Raw genomic sequence first — 24,266 nt, 5'->3', positions numbered from 1 at the left:
ACGCAAATGGGTCGAGCGAGAACGGGGAGATAAGCGCGGGTGGTGGAGTTTTCATGAGGAAGGAGAAAAGCGGGGGCTGGGTGTTGGAGAGGAAGGAGGGGGCGATGGCTGGTGGGGCAGTTGAGTGAGATAAGGAGGAAGATGGGTGATTTTAACATAGTGAAGGAATTTCGGGGGCATTTTCGTCATAAATTTAGAGAAATGGAGGGAAAATTCAAAAGGAGACGTAAATACTCATCGGAGTTCAAAAATGGTAGCAACTTTTGGCCTGAGGTCAACTTAAGGGAGTAATTTTAAAAAAGAAACTTATAAGGGAGTAATTTTAGAAAAGTGCAACTTAAAAGGGAGTAATTTATAATTTACTCTTATTATAAATAAGGTTGCAATCAACATATTTAGAAGCCTAAGAGTACAACAAATGGCTCTAATTGTCTCATTATGATGGCAAGAATGATACCTCTTCTTAGCGGTATAAGGAATATAATACAATAACGAGTTATTAAATCGCCATTTTAGTTTTATTATTGAATATTATACTCGTAACTACTAATTTTGGGAACAATAAGACTTCTTACGTCTTTCTCGTTGATGTGATTTTAACCTTGCTTCTCCCACACGCAATAATTAGCTCCATAGGTAGCAACTTTGAAGTTTGATGGAATCAGATTGCCGAGGTCATTTCTGGTTCCGAGCTTGACTATAATCTTTCCATCGATCATTGCAACGTAGAGATCAGCGTTCGCTGCCATTATATTGACACTACTTGCTTCTGTTATAGCATTTCTCGTCCTTACTGAGCTCAATCGTATAATTTCTTCCTTCAAACCCCACTCGAAGAAATGATCATAGAACTGCATAACGGAAACAGTAAGTGACATTTATTGGTAATTAAATGTTTACGTGAAATAGTAATTAAGTGCATATATATATATTAGGGTATCAACTATCAAGTGACTTACGATAGATGGGGTTCCTGGATGCGTGAGAATATATGCGTAGCCTTGCATAACTTTGTCGGAGGGGAACGCCCATAGCCTTTGGGTGGATCCGGTATCATGGTTATCGATAAAAGTTACTGCATTTCTAGGCATAATTCCAATAAGCCCGCTAGGTCTACCATTTGCGTCTTTTAATCTCCACAATTCTCCTTCAACAGCTGCTTGAAGAATACCTTTAGTAGTGAAATCAAAGGCATTAATAACACCCCCACCCGCGGCTTGGACCCATCCGGCTAACTCGTTCCTAGGCCCGTCTTGGTTATAGTCGGGCTTACCATCCGGGTCATAGTGTATAGCGGAGTCCCATAGTTCTCCAACGGCAAAATTAGGTGAAGTTTGTTGCATGTAAAGTTTGGTAATGCTAGGTGCATATCCTTTGACAAAATCAAATCTCCACCCACCATCGAATCCAATTTCAGTCTTCAACCAATTCATCCAATCAATTAGCTCTTTCTGGACTCTTGGGTTTAGGTGATCGATGTTTGGAGCCGCACCATACCCAGCTCCAGTGTCTAAATTTCCACTACCATCGGAGTATTGAGTGTCGTCCCTACATATGGCCCAGGGACCCCAATCTAGACGATCATCGGGCGTGCCTCCTTCAAAGATGCAATAGATTCCCCTTCCATCTTGCTTGTCAGCACATCTATGATTTATTACGATATCAGCTACCGATTTGATCCCTTTTTGATGTAAGGAGTTGATCAAGTTCTTCAACTCGGTCTCGCGTCCATACCTTGAGGCGTCAAGATCATATAATCTACCAGGCAAATATCCTGAAATTCAAGACATATTTTCATTATTTATAAATTATGCAACATTAGCAAATTAGCCTAATATAGTTTTAATGTTTTATGCACGTGAAAATGTCACATAATTTGGAAATGGTAATCATTTACTATATAACCCGAAATAAAGGCTACAAAAAACCAATGCGGAAATGTGGAAGATATATAAGAAAAAACCTTGAGGAGAAACGGAATGAGATGGAGGAGGAAGCCAAACATGGGTAACTCCGGCTCTAGCCAAATCATCAATCGAGCTTACCAAAGAATTGTATAGTCCTCCTTGCGTATGGTATGACTCCCAATTGAATCCCTACTCATTACAATGCATATTTATTATAACTAAATCCGAGTAAACGAAGGTAAATAAATGATTTTTATGTTAGTCTAAATTATTAAGATAAGCACGTTATCTGCTATCTCGAATTTTTTAATGAAAATATTTAAATGGTTATATGTGACGATTGTCATAAAATACACTATTGTAGCGACAACTAGATTCTCCTAAAATCATTAATTTGTTTGTCATAATACACTCAGACGGATAAATTCAAACAATTTCATTTCTAACTCCGCTATATATTGTACATTATTAAAACGATAAACTATGTAGTTAGAGAAGACAATGATTTAATACCTGAAACAACAATGTAGGCGTCACAAAAGCGAAGAGAAGCGAAAACGAGATAGAAAAGAAACAAAAAAGACTAGTTATTTTGGAATTCTTCATCTTCAAACTCCAAAAAAGGAAAGTAGAAGATGAAGAAGAGTTGTAAGAAGTGAAATGAGTGAAGAATTATGAATGCTAACGAGGGTTTTTATAGATGGAAAAATGCACTGTAATAAATACATGCATGACAAAAACCAATCCAATTATATCATTATTTACGAGTAAACAGAAGGTAGGTTGATAAGGTTTTTAACAAGTAGGCTACGTTACTTCACAAATCACAATTATTTGATCTCAAATTGCAACTTACGATTTAAAGTGAATAACAGATGACCCATGCTTAGCTTGATGCCCTCTAACTTATTTCAATTAAAATAAAATCTCTTTTGATTTAAAATAAATTTCATTTGCTTAATTCAACTTCAACATTTTGTTATTTCAATTCCATTTTTATGTCAAATCCTTTGTCGTAAAAAAAATACATATATTGAGAGGCGAGACCTAATATATAGTTCTTGTAATCTTAGAGTACTTAACCTTTTTAGGTATATGTTTTTGTCTTGATCAGGAATATGTCCCACCGATAGTTATATAACATTTTCTTTTAGGATATAAAACACAAGATACTGGATATACCCTTCGGAAATTCGGTTATTTCATACACAAAAGAAGAAATCATTCACTTTAAGTGACTTATTAAAAATCGTCATTCAAATAGATAGATCATTTTTATTATTCATTGTATATTTTAATCATTAAAATCGATCCATTTTAACCTATAGGAATGTAATGCGAAATAATTTTTTTTTTTATGATCATATTGATTATTTTCTCTGCACATGGTCATTAATTTTTTTAGGAATTCTCAATGTCATTATTTCATCATCATATCTACTACTCACATTGCATTGTTTTTTTCTAGAAAGACTACATTTCTTTGTTGTCAAGTGTACTGATGTTTTTATGAGACCAACATGTGTATGATAGAATTCCCTATTCAATTTGTGATTTTTGGATAAGAATCTGACAATTGGAGTTTCTATACAATAAGCTATTAGATGATCGGCTATCTAGCTCATGAGCTAAACTATATGAGCTAAGCTATTACATAAGCAAGAAAGGAGTAACATCCAATTGGTGTATTTGCTATCAGTGACTAACCAATCAAATTGCTAACTTGTAGTTATTGTATGCTACCGTTATATAACTTTATAAAAAATGATCGTTTTATGCTGAATAATGATCATTTTACGTTAAAAAGTGGTTTTTTTTTTTAAAAAAAAAAAAAAGTAGTCCATTTTCACAATAAATGCGTCATTTTTTTACCTTGGAATGCGTCATTTTTTGAGTGGTCGTAGCATACAATAATCTTGTAGTATATTTTGCAGCGATTTCCAATATAGTAAATTAATAATTACTCCCTTTTAGATTAGATACCACTTTTCTAAAAAAAAAACCATTTTATAAACTTTTTATTAAATTACTCCCCTCAAATTTTGTCAGGTCAAAAATTGCACCCATTTTCATTTTCAGGCGAAAATTCTTAAAAGTGACGAAATTGCCATTGGGTCAATATTTAGACATCCCTCCATTTCACTTGTCATTCTATCTTATTCTATCGACATTTAACATTTAATTCCAAAAATTTTCCCCAAATTTTACCCTAATGTACTTAAGTTATGGAGTTGTGTAAAGGTGGGGAGTTGTTTGATCGGATTGTGGCTAAAGGGCAGTATAATGAGCGCGAAGCAGCAAAGTTGATGAGCACTCACTACTACAGATACAGGCTATAACAACGGTTAAAAACCGTTGTTATATAAAAAAGCGGACGTTGTTAAAGCGTCCGTTGTAAAAGGTTTTAACAACGGTTGGTTTTCTTAAGGAACCCGTTGTTAAAACTATTAACAACGGTTTTAAGTATAAAAACCCGTTGTGGAAAGTGTGACTCAATTTTGGTGGGAAAGTTATAACAACGGTTAATTTACAAAGAACCGTCGTTATAACTAAAGACAACGGGTTGTTTCTACATAACCGTTGTTGTTTGTTTTTACAAAATAAAAAAAAATTAAATTAAATATTACTAGATGCATGCATAATTACGGGGCCCGTTATAATTCCGATGCATGCATTATTACTGCCATCTCTCCTGTACTGTGCATATGAATGGACAATATATGGAATGAGAAGGGTTTACATTAGATTTGAAGCAGGGAGATATGATGATTATGGCACAACTTCCTAAACATGCATATATTATATTAATTAAAAAACAACTCAAAGGACACATTCCTTAGTATAAATACATACATTATCTCAACCACCATTCCATTATCTCACTATCTTCAAACCCTAACTGCTAAAACAATCTCCAACCCCTAATTAATCTTTCAAACTAACAACTACAAAGTTCATCAACAAAATGAACGATTACATCCTTAAAACTCTTACTATGACCGAGAACAACAACAGCTTCATCCGCCGGTTGCTCCACATCGAGGACGGTTTTAGGAGCTATCTTGTGGATGCTCAAGCCGCACTCAAGGACGCCAAAAGAAATGGCTTGACAGAGCAAATAGCGGTTGTTGCGGCTATATGATGATATAGCAATGCTGAACGAAACCTCCAAATAGCTAAGGAGGAGAGGAGGGATATCATAGAAGAGAATAAGACTATCTATGAAAATATAAGAATTGCATTTTTAGAAATGTAATTCTTTTTTTAATTTATGTATATATATATATATATATATATATATATATATATATATATATATATATATATATATATATATATATATATATATATATATATAGAGAGAGAGAGAGAGAGAGAGAGAGAGAGAGAGAGAGAGAGAAGGGTTCTTATAAGGTCTTGATACCATATAAGGCCCTAAGTCCTTATAAGAGCCCTTGGATGGAAGGGATGGAGGGATGGGATTGTCTCTCAATGAGTGGCCACAAATTAATCCCATCTAATTACCTCCCTTAATCCTTCTAACTTCTTAAACATTCAGCCTCTCCTAATCTCCTCTCATTATCCCACCACCCTCCTCTCTCTCTATATCTCTCTTTTATCTCAAATTCCCAACAAAATAAAAACCCAAAAATCCCACCACCTTTCTCACCTTTCTCACCCTCCTCCTCTCCTCTTTCTGAACCACCACCTAGCGCCACCTCCGACGTCGGCCTGCCCAATAACTCACCATCACCGACCTCCCCACTGCCGCCAAGACCGTTGCCGTCATCACCACAAACGTCTCTCCTCTTCTCTGCCACAACCGCACATCACCGCTGCCACCACCCATCCCGACTCACGCACCGCCTCCTCCCTTCCTCCTGCACCGCCTCCTCACGCCGTCACCCTCTCTCCTCTCTTTCTCGCCCCACCACAACACCACTGCAACCGCAACAACAACAACACCAACCTTGCCGCCGTCTCCCTTCGCCGCCGACACCTCCTTCTCCTCCTTTCAATTTTTTTTCTTTTTTATTCCCAGATCTGGCTGTGTCAATTTTTTGCTCGTCCTTTTTTCTTTTGCTCGTCCTTTTTTTTTCTTTTGCTCGTCCTTTTTTCCTTTTTCCTTTTGCTTTTGCTCGTCCTTTTTTTTGCTCTAGTTTTTAGATTTGTTTTAGATTTTTCATATTATTTTTTTTGTTTTTTTGTTGTTATTTTTTTTTTGACTAGAGTTATACATCAAATGCCTAGAGTTATACATTGTATGTCTAGAGTTATACAGATTGTGACTAGAGTTTTACATCTTTTGACTAGAATTATAAATACCGTGACTAGAGTTATACATTAAATGCCTAGAGTTATACATTATATGCCTAGAGTTATACATCATATGCATAGAGTTATACATTATATGACTAAAGTTATACAATTTTGGACTAAAGTTTTACAAATATGGACTAAAGTTATACATATGAAGGACTAGAGTTATACAAAAATGGACTAAAGTTATACAACTATGGACTAAAGTTATACAAAAATATGGACTCAAATATATAATGGACCTTAGATTTTTAGATTTGTTTTAGATTTTTCATATTATTTTTTTTGTTTTTTTGTTGTTATTTTTTTTTTTTGACTAGAGTTATACATCAAATGCCTAGAGTTATACATTGTATGTCTAGAGTTATACAGATTGTGACTAGAGTTTTACATCTTTTGACTAGAATTATAAATACTGTGACTAGAGTTATACATTAAATGCCTAGAGTTACACATTATATGCCTAGAGTTATACATCATATGCATAGAGTTATACATTATATGACTAAAGTTATACAATTTTGGACTAAAGTTTTACAAATATGGACTAAAGTTATACATATGAAGGACTAGAGTTATACAAAAATGGACTAAAGTTATACAATTATGGACTAAAGTTATACAACTATGGACTAAAGTTGTACAAAAATGAACTAAAGTTATACAAACATGAACCAAAGTTATACAAAAATAGACCAAAGTTATACAAAAAAAGACCAAAGTTATACAAAAAATGGACTAAAGTTATACAAAAATTGGACTAAAGTTATACAAAAATGAACCAAAGTTATACAAAAATGAACCAAAGTTATACAAAAATTGACCAAAGTTATAAAAAAAATGGACTAAAGTTAGTCAAAAATGAACCAAAGTTATACAAAAATGAACCAAAGTTATACAAAAATAGACCAAAGTTATACAAAAATAGACTAAAGTTATACAAAAAATGGACTAAAGTTATACAAAAAATTGGACTAAAGTTATACAAAAATGAACCAAAGTTATACAAAAATGAACCAAAGTTATACAAAAATGGACTAAAGTTAGTCCATATTTGTATAACTTTAATCCATATTTGTATAACTTTGGTCCATTTTTGTATAACTTTGGTTCATTTTTGTATAACTTTTGTCCAATTTTTTGAATAACTTTAGTCCAATTTTTGTATAACTTTAGTCTTTTTTTGAATAACTTTGGTCCATTTTTGTATAACTTTGGTTCATTTTTGTATAACTTTGGTTCATTTTTGTATAACTTTAGTCCAATTTTTGTATAACTTTCGTCTTTTTTTGTATAACTTTGGTCTTTTTTTGTATAACTTTGGTCTATTTTTGTATAACTTTGGTTCATTTTTGTATAACTTTAGTCCATTTTTGTATAACTTTGGTTCATTTTTGTCTAACTTTAGTCTTTTTTTGTATAACTTTGGTCTATTTTTGTATAACTTTGGTTCATTTTTGTATAACTTTAGTCCATTTTTGTCTTAGATGAAAATAATGTATCTCACAAAAAAAAAAACGACATTTAAAACCCGAAATCTTAAATAAAACGTATAACAAGGGGAGATTTAAGAAAATGAATAAAAAATGAGAACTAACAAAATAAAAGACAACTAAAATAAAATAAAAGACAAAAAAAATAATGAATGGAAAAAACAACTCAAAACATACAAATTAACACAAAACGAAAAAAAAAAAAAAAAAAAACCGAGGCGAAAAAAAAAAAAAAAAAAAAAAAAAAAGGTGTCAGCGGCGGTGGGACGGCGGCAGCGGCGGTGGGACGGCGGCAGCGGCGGTGGTGGGTGGTTAGTTGGTGTCGGGTGGGGTGGTGGTGGGTGGTGGTGAATGAAGATGAGAGGAGTGGGTGATTTATTTGGGTTTTGGTTTTTTGGGATTTTGGGTTTTTTTTAGAGAAGAGAGAAAAGTGAGATGTAGAGAGAGGAGGAGGAATTGTGATAATGAGATGATGAATGATTAGTGAGGTTGTTTTATTGAATTGATGAGTTAATTAGAGAAAAGGTGGAGGGATTAATTTGTAGCCACATATTGACATCAAATCTTAGCCTTCCATTGCCTTGATCCAATGGCCCTTAGAAGGACTTATGGACTCAAATATATAATGGACCTTAGTTGATCCTTCCTCTCTCTCTCTCTCTATATATATATTTATATATATATATATATATATATATATATATATATATATATTAATGAATTATTAATTAAGTTTATCATGCATTCCTCTCTATCATCTTGCTTCTTCTTTGTTTTATTTTATTTAATTTGTTTTACGAGCTAATTAAGCGAATAATAACATAATAATGATCGATAAAAACCCATCATATATACATGCAAATTAAATGAAATAATTAAAAAAAGAAAACAATGACGATGAAAGACGATGAAATAACCAACAATGTGGCGAGATTTACCCGATAATTAGAGAAAGTAAGAGACGATGAAACCAACAGTGACGGCGAGATGATAAAGCGACGATGAGAAAGAGAGAAAGAGACGATGAAAAAGTGTGTTTGCTGTGTTTGTGTTTGTGTTTGTGTTTGTCTGTGTTTGTGTTAGGTTATGTATGTGTTTTGTGGCTGTAGCAGATCTGTGTTTGTGTGGTTTATAGTATCGAAAGTATTGACAACGGTTGTTCAATAACAACCGTTGTTAAATAAGTTTTAACAACGGTTGTAAAATAACAACCGTTGTTAAATAAGTTTTAACAACGGGTTTAAAAATACCCGTTGTGATTACTTTTCACTAACTTTGCGCCAATTTTGCGTCAAATTATTAATAACGGTTGTGCAAATTTAACCCATTGTTAAAACGTATAACAACGGTTAAATAACCATACCCGTTGTAATTAAGTTTAGTAAAAATCGCGCCATACATTCTACAACGTCTATTGTGATTTTCGTGCATAAACGTTGTTAAAGGGGCGTTGTAGTTGCCTGGATTTGTAGTAGTGAATATTGTTTGGGTTGTTGAAGCTTGTCATTCGTTGGGGGTTATTTATAGAGAGCTCAAGCCTGAAAAATTCTTGTTTAAGAGCATTGACGAGGATGCTCCCCTTCAAAGTATCGACTTTGGCCTCTCTGTGTTTTATTAGCCAGGTGTTTATAAATATGTTGAAATTTAATATAAATCTTCTATCTATTAAAAGAATAGGTGAACACACTAATTTTCCCGCTAAAACGCATCTTATTAAATAAGGAAGTTATTTATAATTTAATTGTATTCACTAAATAAGGAAATTTAATAATTATAATGTATTTTATTATATAATTCTTTTCATTAAAATTAATATTTTCATCAAATTATATAATTTTCACTAAACACTAAACTATAATATTTTAACTAAAATATAAATAATATAAAATATTAAAATATTAAATCTTTTATTGATACTACTATTTGAAAATGACTTGACTCATACAATCATACTACGTATAAACAAAGTTATAAATCGTTTTGATTACTTTCATGACAAAAAAAAAAAAAAACTAGAGAGAAACTGGAATCATTAATTTTGTGGTATAAAAATTACTTTTTTAAAAAATACATTTCAGCACATTACTCAATTCTCATTAATTAATTTTCAGTTTTAATTTTTTATTTCTCGAAAAAAAATACAACAACGAGAAAAATGAACAATTACCTTAATGAGATACCACTAATATTTTATAGTTCAGTTTTACTCAATTTTCTTGAATAATATTACAGTTAAGGCTTTTTTTCTCAAATCAAATTATAATGACGTGAAATATTAAAAACTAATAAGTTGTTAAGTTAGCATGATTAAGTAATACAAAACTAAAAATTCTATAAATAACGCACATTCATTGCGCGGGATCTAAACTAGTTGTGAATCATTTGACTTAAATGTAGTATTCCAATCATTTTAATTTTGTGTAACCCTAATTTCTTAGTTCTTAACCCTAATTTCTTAGTTCTTAGCCCTAATTTTTGGGTTTTAAACTCTTATTTTTAAGATTTTGAACCCTAATTTCTCTGTTTTTAACCTTAATTTATGGGTTTTAAACCCAATCCTAATTTATGGCATTATAACCTTTATTTTTGGGTTAGGAAACTCTAATTTTTCGCTTGTAAACCCTAATTAATTGAAATAAGATGAACAATCTAACTTTAAGTAGGGAAATTTAAGAAAATAGGAAAGTTGAAATGAATAAATGAATTGAATAGATGTATAAGGGAGAGAGAAGACTAAGAATATAATAGAGTAATAAAGGTAGTATCGTACTCCAAAGTCACTCATCCTTTGATTATTGTAAAGCAAGAAATTCAAGCTGTGTGCATTCGATTCAGGTATAGGAATACATCTGTTGTTTCCAGGGGAGATGAAGCTTGGCTGCAACATTTGATGCAATAGTTAGAGTAGTTTAATGGAGATTTGAATATAGCTGATAGATACAAAGTTTTGTAATAGCCATATATACGAATTTTTGTAGCTCCTTTGATGATGATTAATATACTTAACCCCCCCCCAAAAAAAAAAAAAAAAAAAAGGTAGTAGCGTCATAAAATTAGGCTTTTAAAATGAAAATTTAAATTTTGACGGGAATATGTCACCAGAATATTGAAATGGTGCAATTTTACCTCAGAACATTTGAGGTAAGTAATTTAATAAAAAGTTTATAAAATGGGTTTATTTTTTTTAGAAAAGTGGTATCTAAAAGGGGGTAATTATTAATTCACTCTTGCCAATATACCAAAGAGTATACCTCATTAATCATTATGAGGTACTTCCTTTGTCCCGGTCATTTGTTTTCCTATTTTATTTTGGAGTGTCTCGGTCAATCGTAGTCCTTTCTATTTTAAGAATTAAACTTGATTAACAATTTGATTATTTGTACTCAATTTGACCCACTTTTCATTTAGTAATTGACCCTCTCCTATTTCCTTGGCATTTGTGCCAAAATCAAAGGACAACAATTGATCGGGACAGAGGGAGTACATTAGACAACAACAAATTATACACAGAGTCTTGCTTGTGATCGTCACAAGCTTGTGAAGTCTCATAATCCTCCTCCTACTTGCCCTCCCACTTCCTCTCCCACAGTCACACTTATTTATTGTGAGAGGTCACAAACTTGTGGCGGAATAGTAGTGCCGTCACAAATGAAAATTTGTGTGAATTATAAATGTGAGGAGCGCGGGATTTTTATTTCCGGGACGTTTGGTTGGTAAATGGAAAAAGAGAATGGAATAAAGAAAAAAGAGGAAGGAGTGGAACCCTTTGATACTCAAGTTTGTTTGGTTATCCTATGAGGAATGACTTTAAAACATCCAAAATCAGCAACCACCACACCTTAACTTACAACCACGCTCATCACCACATCGTTGGATCCCTTCTTGCCAGCCGTCGTTGACCCTCCTACCACTTCCCTTGCACTTTCCTACCCATCCTCTCTTTCCCAACCGATTTAAGATCTTCTAAACATACATCTACTGTGAACCCCAAAAATTAGCACCTTCATATTTAAAATCAACTCTCTTGCTCCTAAAAGCACTAAATTTAACGAATATATTTTAGTAAATTTAGCTCTCCTACTCCTTTTTTTTTTGTAAAATGTAAGCTATACTACTAAAAAAGGGATAAAACCCGTAACCATTACAAGATATGAACCGAACAAAACCGGCCCATTATTTCTAAATAACCACAAAACATGTCACTATATTCGCACCAACAAAAACAAAGTAGAGAGACGATCTTATCTTTATCTAACACTATCCCACCTCCTCAAATTTCAGATCTCACTCAAACTCTCCATCTTCGCTCCTTCGTTTTCTCAGATGGACCTCCTCCCACTTTTTCTGGTGATGAGAGTGTCAATCCACTCTCTATCCTCATCTCCAATCTTCTTGTTCAAAAGAGCTAAGAAAGGGTTCTGAGATCTTCAATAATAATTTGCGCAAGGTTATTCGGGTGAGTAGTATTGAGTTCATATTTTATACATGCAAGAGTTAATGGTGGCGCCCACAATGGCTTTTCTAATCTTTGAAACATTCATGTTCAACCTCCAATGCAAAATATTCTGGGCTGATAACATGATGCGAAGCCAGTCTCCAATCTGATCTATCACCCTATTACTGTAATCAGAAGAGAAAAAGAGATGTTCACTGTTCTCATCCACATCCCTACATATACAACAGGTAGCATCTTCAGTTATCCCTAAATTGTGAAGCTTTTCTTCCATATACAAGCCATTTTGATGATATATCAAAGCTAGTATAGTATGTTTTGGTAAAGACCAAGAGTTCCATACCAAATGATGCCAATTAACCTGATTCATCTTATCCCTGAGATATTCGTAGCATTTTGCAATTCGTAGCTCTTTTACTCCTAAAAACACTATATCTAGTGAATTTTTTAAAATTATCCCTTATTCCTAAAAACACTATAATCAAATTTAGCTCCTTCACATTTAAAAACATCTACTCATTCTCAGTTTCTTGCCTTGTAGGTATTATTTTTTCGAATGAAAAAGCGGGAATTTGTTAGTGAATACTCCCTCCGTCTCGGTAATTGTTATCCTTTGGTTTTGACACAAAGCCCAAGGAAAGAGGAGAGGACCAATTACTAAATGACATGTGGACCAAGTTGAGTGTGAATGATCAAATTGTTCGTCAAATGCATTTCTAAAATAAAAAGGACAACAATTGACCGAGACACTAAGAAATAGAATCAGACAACAAATGACCGGGACAGAGGGAGTACTTTTTATATGGACAATGCTAGGGCGTCACCCGGTAATATACCATCTTGACTCTTGGTGCCACCGTAACTAAAATAATCCAATAATAATAAATACAATATTAAACAGAATATTCACGTGGTACCGGTGAAGTTTGCCACTTTGCACATGGTACCTAATATTTTATGTTTTTGCAAAATGACAATGTTCAGGGACGATATCGCATATTCTTTGCCATTGTTGCCTTTGGCTAAATTGTTTGACAAAAAAATAGATTAAGATATCATTAAATTTACAAAATTATCCTCGATGGTACTCAAATTCTATATCCGCGGTGGCAATAAAATTGAAGCACTAGTACATGTGATTAACCCTTGTCCAAGTTTAATTTATACACAAGTTGGCAACAATTATACAACCCTACAAGAAAAATCTTGTTCTTTCGTGGTTAATTACTACATCAAAACCCTATTAGTTCTCGGGTGCTTTGAGCAATCCTTTAGAAATTAGGACTTCTTTGTTGTCGGTCATAAAAACTCGTCGCCCAAGTAACCAAGTGTATATATAGACATGCATGTATTGTACCATACATACATATTTAATATTTTCATAATTTCTCACTTAAAAATCATATCACCCCATTACCAAAAAACAACTAAAATCATAGAATTTCATCAAGTTTTTGAGAGTAAAGAAGTACTCCATATAATACTATCGTCATGGAGCTAGGCATGAAGAAGTCATCACATGATAATTCTAATAAGAGATTAATAATGAAGTTCAAAGATAATGAAGATAATAAAGCGCAACTTTTGTACGCTCAACGATTGGAGAATTGAACCCGAAAGATGCAAGAAAGATACAATCAAGCTAAAGATAACCGGCAAAAGATATGCGAAATAGGGTTGAATGATGACCCTAATCCATCTCGTCGTAGCGAGACTATGATCAAGTAAGTTATACCTAACGGTGTTAGGAAGCCATTATTGTCGACAGTAAAGCATAATTCAGCTAGTATCAAAGACATCAAGGGTAACATTGGAACTTTTGAGTTGTCGAAGAAACGGGATGAATTGAATGAAAAGAGGAGATTGAATGAAGTATACAAATTGTCGTACGCTGAAAGGGCGGAGATGGTGAAGAGGAAATTGCAACAAGGATATGATCAATGCGAAGACGATAGCCGTAAGAAGGCGTGTTTAATTTGTTAGATGGAGGCTTCTCGTACATTATTCATTGATCATATAAAGTAGGATATTAATCCCACATTTATGAAGAAACATAGATCAATGTAAGAACTAAGTATAAAGTAGCATTCTTCAACACTGAAAAAATCACGCAGCCATGCACTGAGCACAAAGCGAACTATTCATTCGCCTTTTACTAAAGAATACCGTGTGCTTGTTGCCTTATAGTGGCATACGTTAATTTTTCGAGGGAGCTCCTTCAACGGAGCTTCCAGCAATTAAGTGCAATTTTGCTGATATAAATTTGGAGTAATTTTCATTAGCCTCGTACAAGATTCTAAAATCGTAATTCTTTGACAATAATTTTGGGAACAATAAGACTTCTTACGTTTTTCTCATTCATGTGATATTAACCTTGCTTCTCCCACACGCAATAATTAGCTCCATAGGTAGCAACTTTGAAGTTTGATGGAATCAGATTGCGGAGGTCATTTCTGGTTCCGAGCTTGACTATAATCTTTCCGTCGATCATTGCAACGTAGAGATCAGCGTTCGCTGCCATTATATTGACACTACTTCCTTCTGTTATAGCATTTCTCGTCCTTACTGAGCTCAATCGTATAATTTCTTCCTTCAAACCCCACTCGAAGAAATGATCATAGAACTGCAAAACGGAAACAGTAAGTCAATTGAAGTTTATAGGTAACTGAATGTTCATGTGAAATAGTAAGTGCATATATATGCGTAGCCTTGCATAACTTTGTCGGAGGGAAATGCCCATAGCCTTTAATCGATAAAAGTTACTGCATTTCTAGGCATAATTCCAATAAGCCCACTAGGCCTACCATTTGGGTCTTTTAATCTCCATAATCTCCATAACTCCGCTATATATCGTACATTATTAAAACGATAAACTGCGTATCTAGCGAAGACAATGATTTAATACCTGAAACAACAATGTAGGCGTCACGAAAGCGAAGAGAAGCGAAAACGAGATAGAAAAGAGACAAAAAAGACTAGTTATTTTGGAATTCTTCATCTTCAAACTCCAAAAAAGGAAATGAGTGAAGAGTTATGAATGGTAACGAGGGTTTTTATAGATGGAAAAATGCACTGTAATAAATACATACATGCATGACAAAAACCAATCCAATTATATCACGGTTTACGAGTAAACAGAAGGTATGTTGATAAGGTTTTTAACAAGTAGGCTACGTTACTTGACAATTATTTGCTCTCAAATTGCAACTTACAATTTAAAGTAAATAACAGATGACCCATGCTTAGCTTGAAGCCCTCTAACTTATTTCAATTAAAATAAAATCTCTTGATTTAAAATAAATTTCATTTGCTTAATTCAACTTCAACATTTCGTTATTTCAATTCCATTTTTCTGTCAAATCCTTGGTAGTAAAAAAAATACATATATTGAGAGGCGAGACCTAATAAGTATATAGTTCTTGTAATCTTAGAGTACTTAACCTATTTAGGTATATGTGTTTGTCTTGATCAGGAATATGTCCCACCGATAGTTATATAACATTTTCTATTAGGATATAAAACACAGGATACTGGATATATCCTTCGGAAATTCGGTTATTTCATCCACAAAATAAGAAATCATTCACTTTAAGAGACTTATTAAAAATCGTCATTCAAATAGACAACTCACTTTTATTATTCATTGTATACTTTAATCATTAAAATCGACCCATTTTAATCTATAGGAATGTAATGCGAAATAATTTTTTTTTTCATATTGATTATTTTCTTTGCACATTGTCATTAATTATTTTAAGAATTCTCAATGTCATTATTTCATCATCACATCTACTACTCACATTGCATTGTTTTTTCTTGAAATACTACATTTCTTTGTTGTCAAGTGTACTGATGTTTGTATGAGACCAACATGTGTATGATAGAATTCCCTATTCAATTTGTGATTTTTGGATAAGAAATCTGACAATTGGAGTTTCTATACAATAAGTTATTAGATGATCGGCTATCTAGCTCATGAGCTAAACTATATGAGCCAAGCTATTACATAAGCAAGAAAGGAGTAACATCCAATTGGTGTATTTGCTATCAGTGACCAACCAATCAAATTGCCAACTTGTAGTTATTGTATACTACCGTTGTATAACGTTATAAAAAATATAATGACCGTTTTATGATGAACAATAATCATATTATGTTAAAAAGTGGTTTTAAAAAAAAAGTTTAAAACTAGTCATTTTTTCATATTAAATAGTCATTTTTTAAGCTTGAAATGCGTCACTTTTTGAGTGGTCATTTTTTCATATTAAATAATCATATTGTATACAATTATACAATATCTTGTAATATATTTTGTAGTGATTACCAATATAGTAAATAATTTACTCCTTTCTAGATCAGATATCACTTTTCTAAAAAAAAACTCCCTTTTATAAACTTTTTATTAAATTACTCCCCTCAAATGTTGTCAGGTCAAAAATTGTACCCATTTTCATTTTCATGCGAAAATTTAAATCTGAGGAAGTTTCCCTTGGGTCAGTATTTAGACATCCCTCCATTTTACTTGTAGTTATTGTATGCTACCGTTGTATAACGTTTTAAAAAATGACCGTTTTATGCTGAACAATGATCATTTTACGTTAAAAAGTGGTTTTAAAAAAAAAAAAGTAAAACTAGTCATTTTGTCACATTAAATAGTCATTTTTTTTACCGTGAAATGCGTCATTGTTTGAGTGGTCGTACCATACAATAATCTTGTAGTATATTTTGTAGTGATTGCCAATATAGTAAATTAACAATTACGCCCTTTTATATTTAGTATCAAGTTTCTAAAAAAGCTTCATTTTATAAACTTTTTATTAAATTACTCCCCTCAAATGATATCAGGTCAAAAATTGCACCCATTTTCATTTACAGGCGAAAATTCTTAAAATCTGACGAAATTGCCATTGGGTCAATATTTAGACATCCCTCCATTTCACTTGTCATTCTATCGATTTTTAACATTTAATCCCAAAAAAATTCCCTAATATACTTAAATTATGGAGTTGTGTCAAGGTGGGGAGTTGTTTGATCGGATTGTGGCAAAAGGGCAGTATAATGAGCGCGAGGCAGCAAAGTTGACGATGAGCACTATTGTTGGGTTGTTGAAGCTTATCATTCGTTGGGGGTTATTCATAGAGATCGCAAGCTTGAAATTTTTTTGTTTAAGAGCATTGACGAGGATTCTCCCCTTCAAAGTATCGACTTTGGCCTCTCTATGTTTTATTAGCCAGGTGTTTATAAATATGTTAAAATTTAATATAAATCCCCTATCTATTAAAAGAATAGGTGAACTCACTAATTTTCCCTTTAAAAAGCATATTTTTAAATAAGGAAGTTATTTATAATTTAATTGTATTCAATAAATAAAAAAAATTAATAGTTATAATGTTTTTCATTATATAATTCTTTTCATTAAAATTAATCTTTTCATCAAATTATATAATTTCCATTAAACACTAAACTATAATATTTTAATTAAAATATAAATAATATTAAATATTTATTGATACTATTATTTGAGAATAACATGACTCATACAGTCATACTATGCAAAATTATAAATCGTTTTGATTACTTTCATGACAAAAAAATTGAGAGAAACTGGAATCATTAGTTTTGTGGTATAAAAAAATAGTTTTTAAAAAAAATACATTTTAGCACATTACTCAATTCACTTTAATTAATTTTCAGTTTTTTTTTCTCGAAAAAAATACAACACCGAGAAAAATGAACAATTACGTTAATGAGATACCACTATTAAATTACAGTTTATTTTTACTAAGCTTTCTTGAATAATTTTACTGTTAAGTTTTTTTTTTTCTCATATCAAATTATAAGGACGTGAAATATGAAAAATTAATAAGTTTTTAAGTTAGCATGATTAAGTAATACAAAAATAAAAACTCTATAAATACCGCGCATTCATTGCGCGTGATCTAAACTAGTTGCGAATCAATTGACTTAAATGTAGTATTCCAATCATTTTAATTTTGTGTAACCCTAATTTCTTAGTTCTTAGCCCTAATTTTTGGGTTTTAAACCCCTTTTTCCAGATTTTTAAACCCTGGGGTTTTAACCCTAATTTCTGGGTTTTAAACCCAACCCTAATTTCTGGCATTATAACCTTTATTTCTGGATTAGGAAACTCTAATTTTTCGGTTGTAAACCCTAATTACTGAAAATAAGATGAACAATCTTACCTTAAGTGAGGAAAAATATAAGAAGATAGGAAAGTTGAAATGAATAAATGAATTGAATAGATGTATAAGGGAGAGAGAACACTAAGTATATAATAGAGTAATAAGGGTAGTATCGTCATAAAATTAGGCTTTTAAATTAATAATTTGAATTTTGATGGAATATATTACCGGAATATAACAAAGCGTGCAATTTTTTATCTCAGAACATTTGAGGTAAGTAATTTAATAAAAAGAGTATAAAATGATTTTTTTTTTAGAAAAGTGGTATCTAAAAGGGAGTAATTATTAATTTACTCTTGCCAATATACCAAAGAGTATACATCATTAATCATTATGAGGTACTTCCTCTGTCCCGGTCATTTATTGTCCTATTTTATTTTGAAGTGTCTCAGTCAATCGTCGTCCTTTCTATTTTAAAAATTAAACTTGATGAACAGTTTGATTATTTACACTCAATTTGACCCACTTTTCATTTAGTAATTGACCCTCTCCTCTTTCAGTTTCTTGCCCTGTCGGTATTAGTTTTTGGATGAAAAAACGGGAATTTGTTAGTGAATACTCCCTCCATCTCGGTCACTTGTTATTCTTTAGTTTTGACACAAAGACCAAGAAAAGTGGAGAGGGTCAATCTAGGTAGCACCGACATGGACACGGACACAGACACGACACGGACACGTGACACGGCATCCCATGAAATTTAGGACACGGGACACGTTATTTAAATTTAATAAAATATATATTTTGTAGTTATATATGTGTGATTTTACTTTTGAAAAAGTATTTGATATTAAATTTAAATAAATGAATGTAAAATTTGACGTTAAATATAACTTATTCTCATTTTTAAAACCAAAACCAACTTATAATCAATCTATTTCGACATCCCATTACTTGTCTAAAGAACATCATTTGCCCACCAAATTCAACCATATAACAATTCACGTCATTTACCTTAAATTCAACTTTCCGTTTGAAGGTGTGTCCAAATACCATGGACACGGCTCAAAATACCATGGACACGCGTCGGACACGTGCCCAAATAAAAGATGAAAGTTAGACACGGCTTTACAGGTGTCTGACACGTTTTGACGTGTGTCCGACGAGTGTCGTGTCCGACACGAGAACACCGATTAGGAGGAGTGTCCGTGCAATCTAGGGGTCAATTACTAAATGACATGTGAACCAAATTGAGTGTAAATGATCAAATTGTTCGTCAAATGCTTTTCTAAAATATAAAGGATAATAATTGACTGAGACACCAAAAAATAGAATCGGATACCAAATGAGCGGGACAGAGGGGGTACTTTTTATATGGACAATGCTAGGGCGTCACCCGGTAACACACTATCTTGACTCTTGGTGCCACCGTAACTAAAATAATCCAATAATAATAAATACTCCCTCCTATTCTAAATAACTCTCTCTATTTCCTTTTTCGTCTATTCACAATACTCTCCCTATTTCCTTATTTGGTAAAATTTTTTGTTATGAAATGACCATCTTACCCTTACTACTTTTCAATAATTACCACCAAACCCACCCTTAACCCATCCTATTATAACACTAACCCAGCCCACTAATTATACAATCCACTAATCTAACCCAGCCCACCCACACTTAACCCTAATTACTCCCGCCTTATAATTTCCGTCCCCTCACAGAAAACCCTAACATTCTCTCTCTTCCGCCATTATCCTCCCTCTCATAACCTCTCTTCCGCCGTTATCTTACCTTCTTATCTTGATCAATCACTAATTTCTTCATCTTATCTTCATCTTTGTCACCATATAATCAATCTATGCCATCATCTACATCATTACCATCGATTAAATTCAAAAAAAACATGAAAAAAATTTGGGCTTTTTCGTCTGAAATTGATCTGCGTTATATGGAGAAGTTATATGAAGATTTATATATGGGTGATGAGGAAATGGAGATGAAAGATGACGAAGTTGATGTTGGATTGATTGACGAGGTTGTTGCTTCTGCTTCTGATGTTGTTCATTTCACGGTTGGGGATGAGGAGAGGGAGAGGAAGCAAGAGAGGATAGAAAATGAGAGAAAGGCTAACAGGTGGTTAGCAAGGCGTAAAAAGGATGAGAGTAGAAGACGGTTTATGGAGGATCTATGTAAATATTGGCCTCAGTTTGAAGTTTTAATGGAGTATGAAGTTTCTGAGATGCCAAATGATAAGGTTTCTGAGATTGCATGTTGTTCAGATGTTTCTAATTCAGATGATGAATTAGATCCAGTTGCGATACGAGAAAGCCCGGTGATTACAAAATGGTTTATTGGGGTTCTTTCAAAATATTGGCCTGGCTTTGCTTGATTTACAGGAAGATGAAGGGCAAGGGAGGTCGATTTCTTGATCTTTATCTCTAATTAATTACTGTTTTTTTTTTGTTTGAATGGACTAGTGATGATAACTGTTTTCGAAAAAAAATTGACTTTCATCTAAATGAAACTGCCCAATGATCACTTGTTGAGGGTAGTGTTTAGCCTTCAACGTTGATGTACACGCACTACGCCACCACCATTTGTTGTGAAGAGGCTGTGCATGTACAACAATATTGAGAGTATTGTTTACTAAAGCTGATTGACTGAATTGCTCATGTTTCATGTTAATATCCATAGTGCCATAAACCGAATAATAGAAAAGTAGTGTAAAGTTCAAAATGAAATGCTTCAACAGACTTTACAAAATGTGTTTTTCCTTGATTCATGCTTGCTTTTCTTTGGTTTGTTTCTTTGGTTCTCGCATGATTCTTTGCTGTTTCCACATTCTTCTTTGCTTTTTCTGCTGGTTTGTTTGCTGGTACTGCTGGAATGTTTACTGTGTTTTCTCATTTCTTCATCTGCGAATATGCTGACAGTGAGTACACATCTAGTCTTTGACATACAAAAACTGTCCAAAATTTGTAAAAATGTTGTGGTTGTTGGATTGTTTACTCAGTAATGTTACCAACAGGGGCATTGTTCCCTGTTGGTTCATTACTACCCTACCTATGTTCAGTAATGTTACCAACAGGTGCATTGTCTCCTGTTGGTTCATTACTGGTTCCACTGCTGCTTGCTATATCCCCTGCATTCTCTGATAATCTGCTTAATGAATTCACCAATTCACTTATGGTGGTTGCAACACCAACATTCTGAACATATTGTATGCATTCTTTCACTAAATCCATGTTAGCATTAAGATATTCAGGAAGTAAACCAGCTGCTGCTAGTTTAGTCTTATGCATATGTGGCACATGATAATCTATGCCACCTTTATTTCTCATAATTTCAAGCATACATGCCTGCAATGTAATCCAAACATATTTGAGTTTGAGTGGATCTTGTTCTATATATGCAGTCACTGTGTTTTGAATAAATTCATCCAACTTGATTGCCTTTTTTTTGTTGGAGTGATTGTAGATCTAAAAAATCCCAAATCCAAGACATTTAAGTCTGGTGAATTGGGTGTCTGATAAACCAATTCAATACGCCAACCATCTGCTGTTGCTGCCTTCTTAAAATCAGGATCATCATTGTTAATATGTGGTCGTTCATTATCTTGTTGAATGATAACATGTTTACCTAGACATGAATGCCATTTAGCCTTTATTGCTGGCAACACTGAGTTAATAACCATATCTCTAGTACCTTGCTTGTTTATAGACTCTATGCACTTGGTTTCAAGTGTTCTCCGCTTCTATTTTTGAATTTCTAACTCTTTGGAACTTGGCTAACAAATGGCCAAATTCCTAACTTCCCATAAAAAATGAGATCACCATTTGCAGCATATTTTGGTCTAGCAACAGCACACATGAACATTACCTTTTCAATGAATGTTTTAGATTGCACACATCTATGGGGTTCAGTTTCCCCCTTAGCCAAGTAAAACCTTGTTGATGGTTTAGTTTTAGAAAACCATTTTTCATCCATATGAATGATATTGCTTTGATCTTTGAAAACCACTCTTTTAGTTACTTCATGATATTGTAAATGTTGAAGACTGAAAATTAATCTAGCAAGTTTGTTTTTATCAGTCAAACCTGGTTTCAATGCATTTGTGTGCCCCCTTATTTGCTTTGACATGACCCATCTTGATATGGTTGACTGGCTTACCCCTAATTGTTCAGAAAGTGAGTGTTGTGTGGTTCTCTTAAGAAGCTCAATTGACATGAGCTTCTCATTGTCTAACACCACCCTGCCAATTTTTCTGCTTCCTTTCTTTAGGCTGTTGACATTGACTGGTATATTTGACCTCCTCTGTGACCTTGCTAGATTCCACACCTCAGTTATTGTCTTCCTGCAAACTGAGTATTTTGCTGCCAGTTTCTTCATTACCCCATAGTGTGGTTTTCCATCAGTGCTGTTTTCTAAAAGTGTTTCAAGAATTTTAGATTTTTCAAAGTTAGTGAGATTTTTCATTGAATGCTCCTGATTTTTTTGTTTGAAAGGTGTTTATGTGAAAGGTATTCTTTGGACTCTTGTTGATAGATGACCCCCCCTAAATATCCATTCTATTTATAGCACAAAGAACTTTGCACTATTTTAAAATTTTGGTTTAGGCGCAAAAATGAAACTTGTTTGTATTTTGGCTCCATATTTGAATTTTGGTGCCAAATTTCAGACTTGGTGCAAGGATATGTAACATTTGACAGAGTTTTTGGGTTAACTTAGCTTAAGGGACTACTCAAATGGGCCATTCAAGAAATGATGAAGGAAATCTATGGTTTATCTGAAGTCCATCTGTTACTAATTCTGTAAAAAAATTAAAGTCCATATTGTTCTTTAATTTTAATTTTACGCTTAATGTAATTTTATTAGTTCATGTAATTTTATTAGTTCATGTAATTTTATTAGTCCGTATGTAATTTAATTAATTGTTCAGAATTTGTAATAATTTGAACATCATGTAATTTTAATTTTACGCTTCACCGTCTGCGTTTCGAAACTGTGATGGAAACAATGCATCAACAGCTGAGTGTATGAAAAGGGAGGGAAAGTGAAATCTGGGTAAAAAAGGGAGGGAGTAATTAGTTTCTTAATTTCTCAATTAACAATCTAATTCATAACACCCTCTCTCCAATCTCCTACCCCCACACACATACTTTACAATATAATACTCCCTTCCTTAAATCTAGTGCCCCCTCCAAAGGGGAGAGTTATCTAGAATAGGAGGGAGTATAGTATTAAACTGAAAATTCACGTGGTATCGGTGATGTTTGTCATTTGCACATGGTACATAATATTTTATGTTTTTGCAAAATGACAATGTTTAGGGGCGATATCGCATATTCTTTGCCATTTTTGTCTTTGGCTAAATTTTTTGACAAAAAATAGATTAAAATATCAATGAATTTACAAAATTATCGCCGATGGTACTCAAATTCTATATCCGCGGTGGTAATAAAATTGAAGCACTAATACATGTGATTAACCCTTGTCCAAGTTTAATTTATACACAAGTTTGCAATAATTATACAACTCTACAAGAAAAATCTTGTTCTTTCGTGGTTAATCTATACTATATAATTAAAAGGTTAGGCAAAAGCAATTAATTTTATTCTACATATTACTAGCAATTAATTTAATTCCACATAGGATTAACAATTAATTTACTTTCAATACATTTTAATTATATACTTAATTTATTTATTAATTACCAAGCCAAAAAGAAGAGCAAAAAAAGGAGTAGCTAAAAAATGGAAAAGCAAAAAAATGACAAAAAAAGAGTAGTTTATTATTCACATTTCACTCAATCTCATCCAATTCACTTCCAATTCCACCAACACTAAAATACCAACTACACTCCCTTACTATTATCTATCTATGATCTATCTATCTATTCAATTTACTTAAAAAACTGCATAAACAATTTAATTTAATTTCACATGGCATT

General features: G+C 32.9%; 2 protein-coding genes and 1 non-coding gene across 4 annotated transcripts; 1 reads left to right on the top strand and 2 right to left on the bottom strand.

Moving 5' to 3' along the window:
- Positions 1-375: 375 nt before the first annotated feature.
- Positions 376-15,173, bottom strand: LOC141611287 (alpha-amylase-like). Of its 2 annotated transcripts, none has more exons than XM_074429795.1 (4): positions 15,079-15,173; positions 1,964-2,096; positions 960-1,774; positions 376-851 (listed from the first exon to the last, which is right to left on the bottom strand). In XM_074429795.1, exons 1-4 carry the CDS (start codon positions 15,169-15,171, stop codon positions 597-599), a joined length of 1,296 nt encoding a protein of 431 aa, XP_074285896.1. In that variant the 5' UTR covers positions 15,172-15,173; the 3' UTR covers positions 376-596. The 2 variants fall into 2 exon arrangements, with proteins under 2 accessions (XP_074285896.1, XP_074285895.1); XM_074429794.1 differs by lacking the exon at positions 15,079-15,173 and adding an exon at positions 2,421-2,567.
- On the top strand, positions 14,286-14,403 carry LOC141615773 (U5 spliceosomal RNA). The gene has a single exon (XR_012530174.1). It is a non-coding gene; the product is annotated as a U5 spliceosomal RNA (small nuclear RNA).
- Positions 15,174-22,084: 6,911 nt separating the features above from the next.
- On the bottom strand, positions 22,085-22,792 carry LOC141613042 (uncharacterized). The gene has a single exon (XM_074431775.1). It carries the CDS (start codon positions 22,790-22,792, stop codon positions 22,085-22,087), a length of 708 nt encoding a protein of 235 aa, XP_074287876.1.
- Positions 22,793-24,266: the final 1,474 nt, after the last annotated feature.

Source organism: Silene latifolia, chromosome 11 (assembly GCF_048544455.1).
Source record: "Silene latifolia isolate original U9 population chromosome 11, ASM4854445v1, whole genome shotgun sequence".
Classification (NCBI taxonomy): Eukaryota; Viridiplantae; Streptophyta; class Magnoliopsida; order Caryophyllales; family Caryophyllaceae; genus Silene; species Silene latifolia.
The sequence above is the reverse complement of the archived record's forward strand: the minus strand, read 5'-3'. Positions and strand labels throughout refer to the sequence as shown.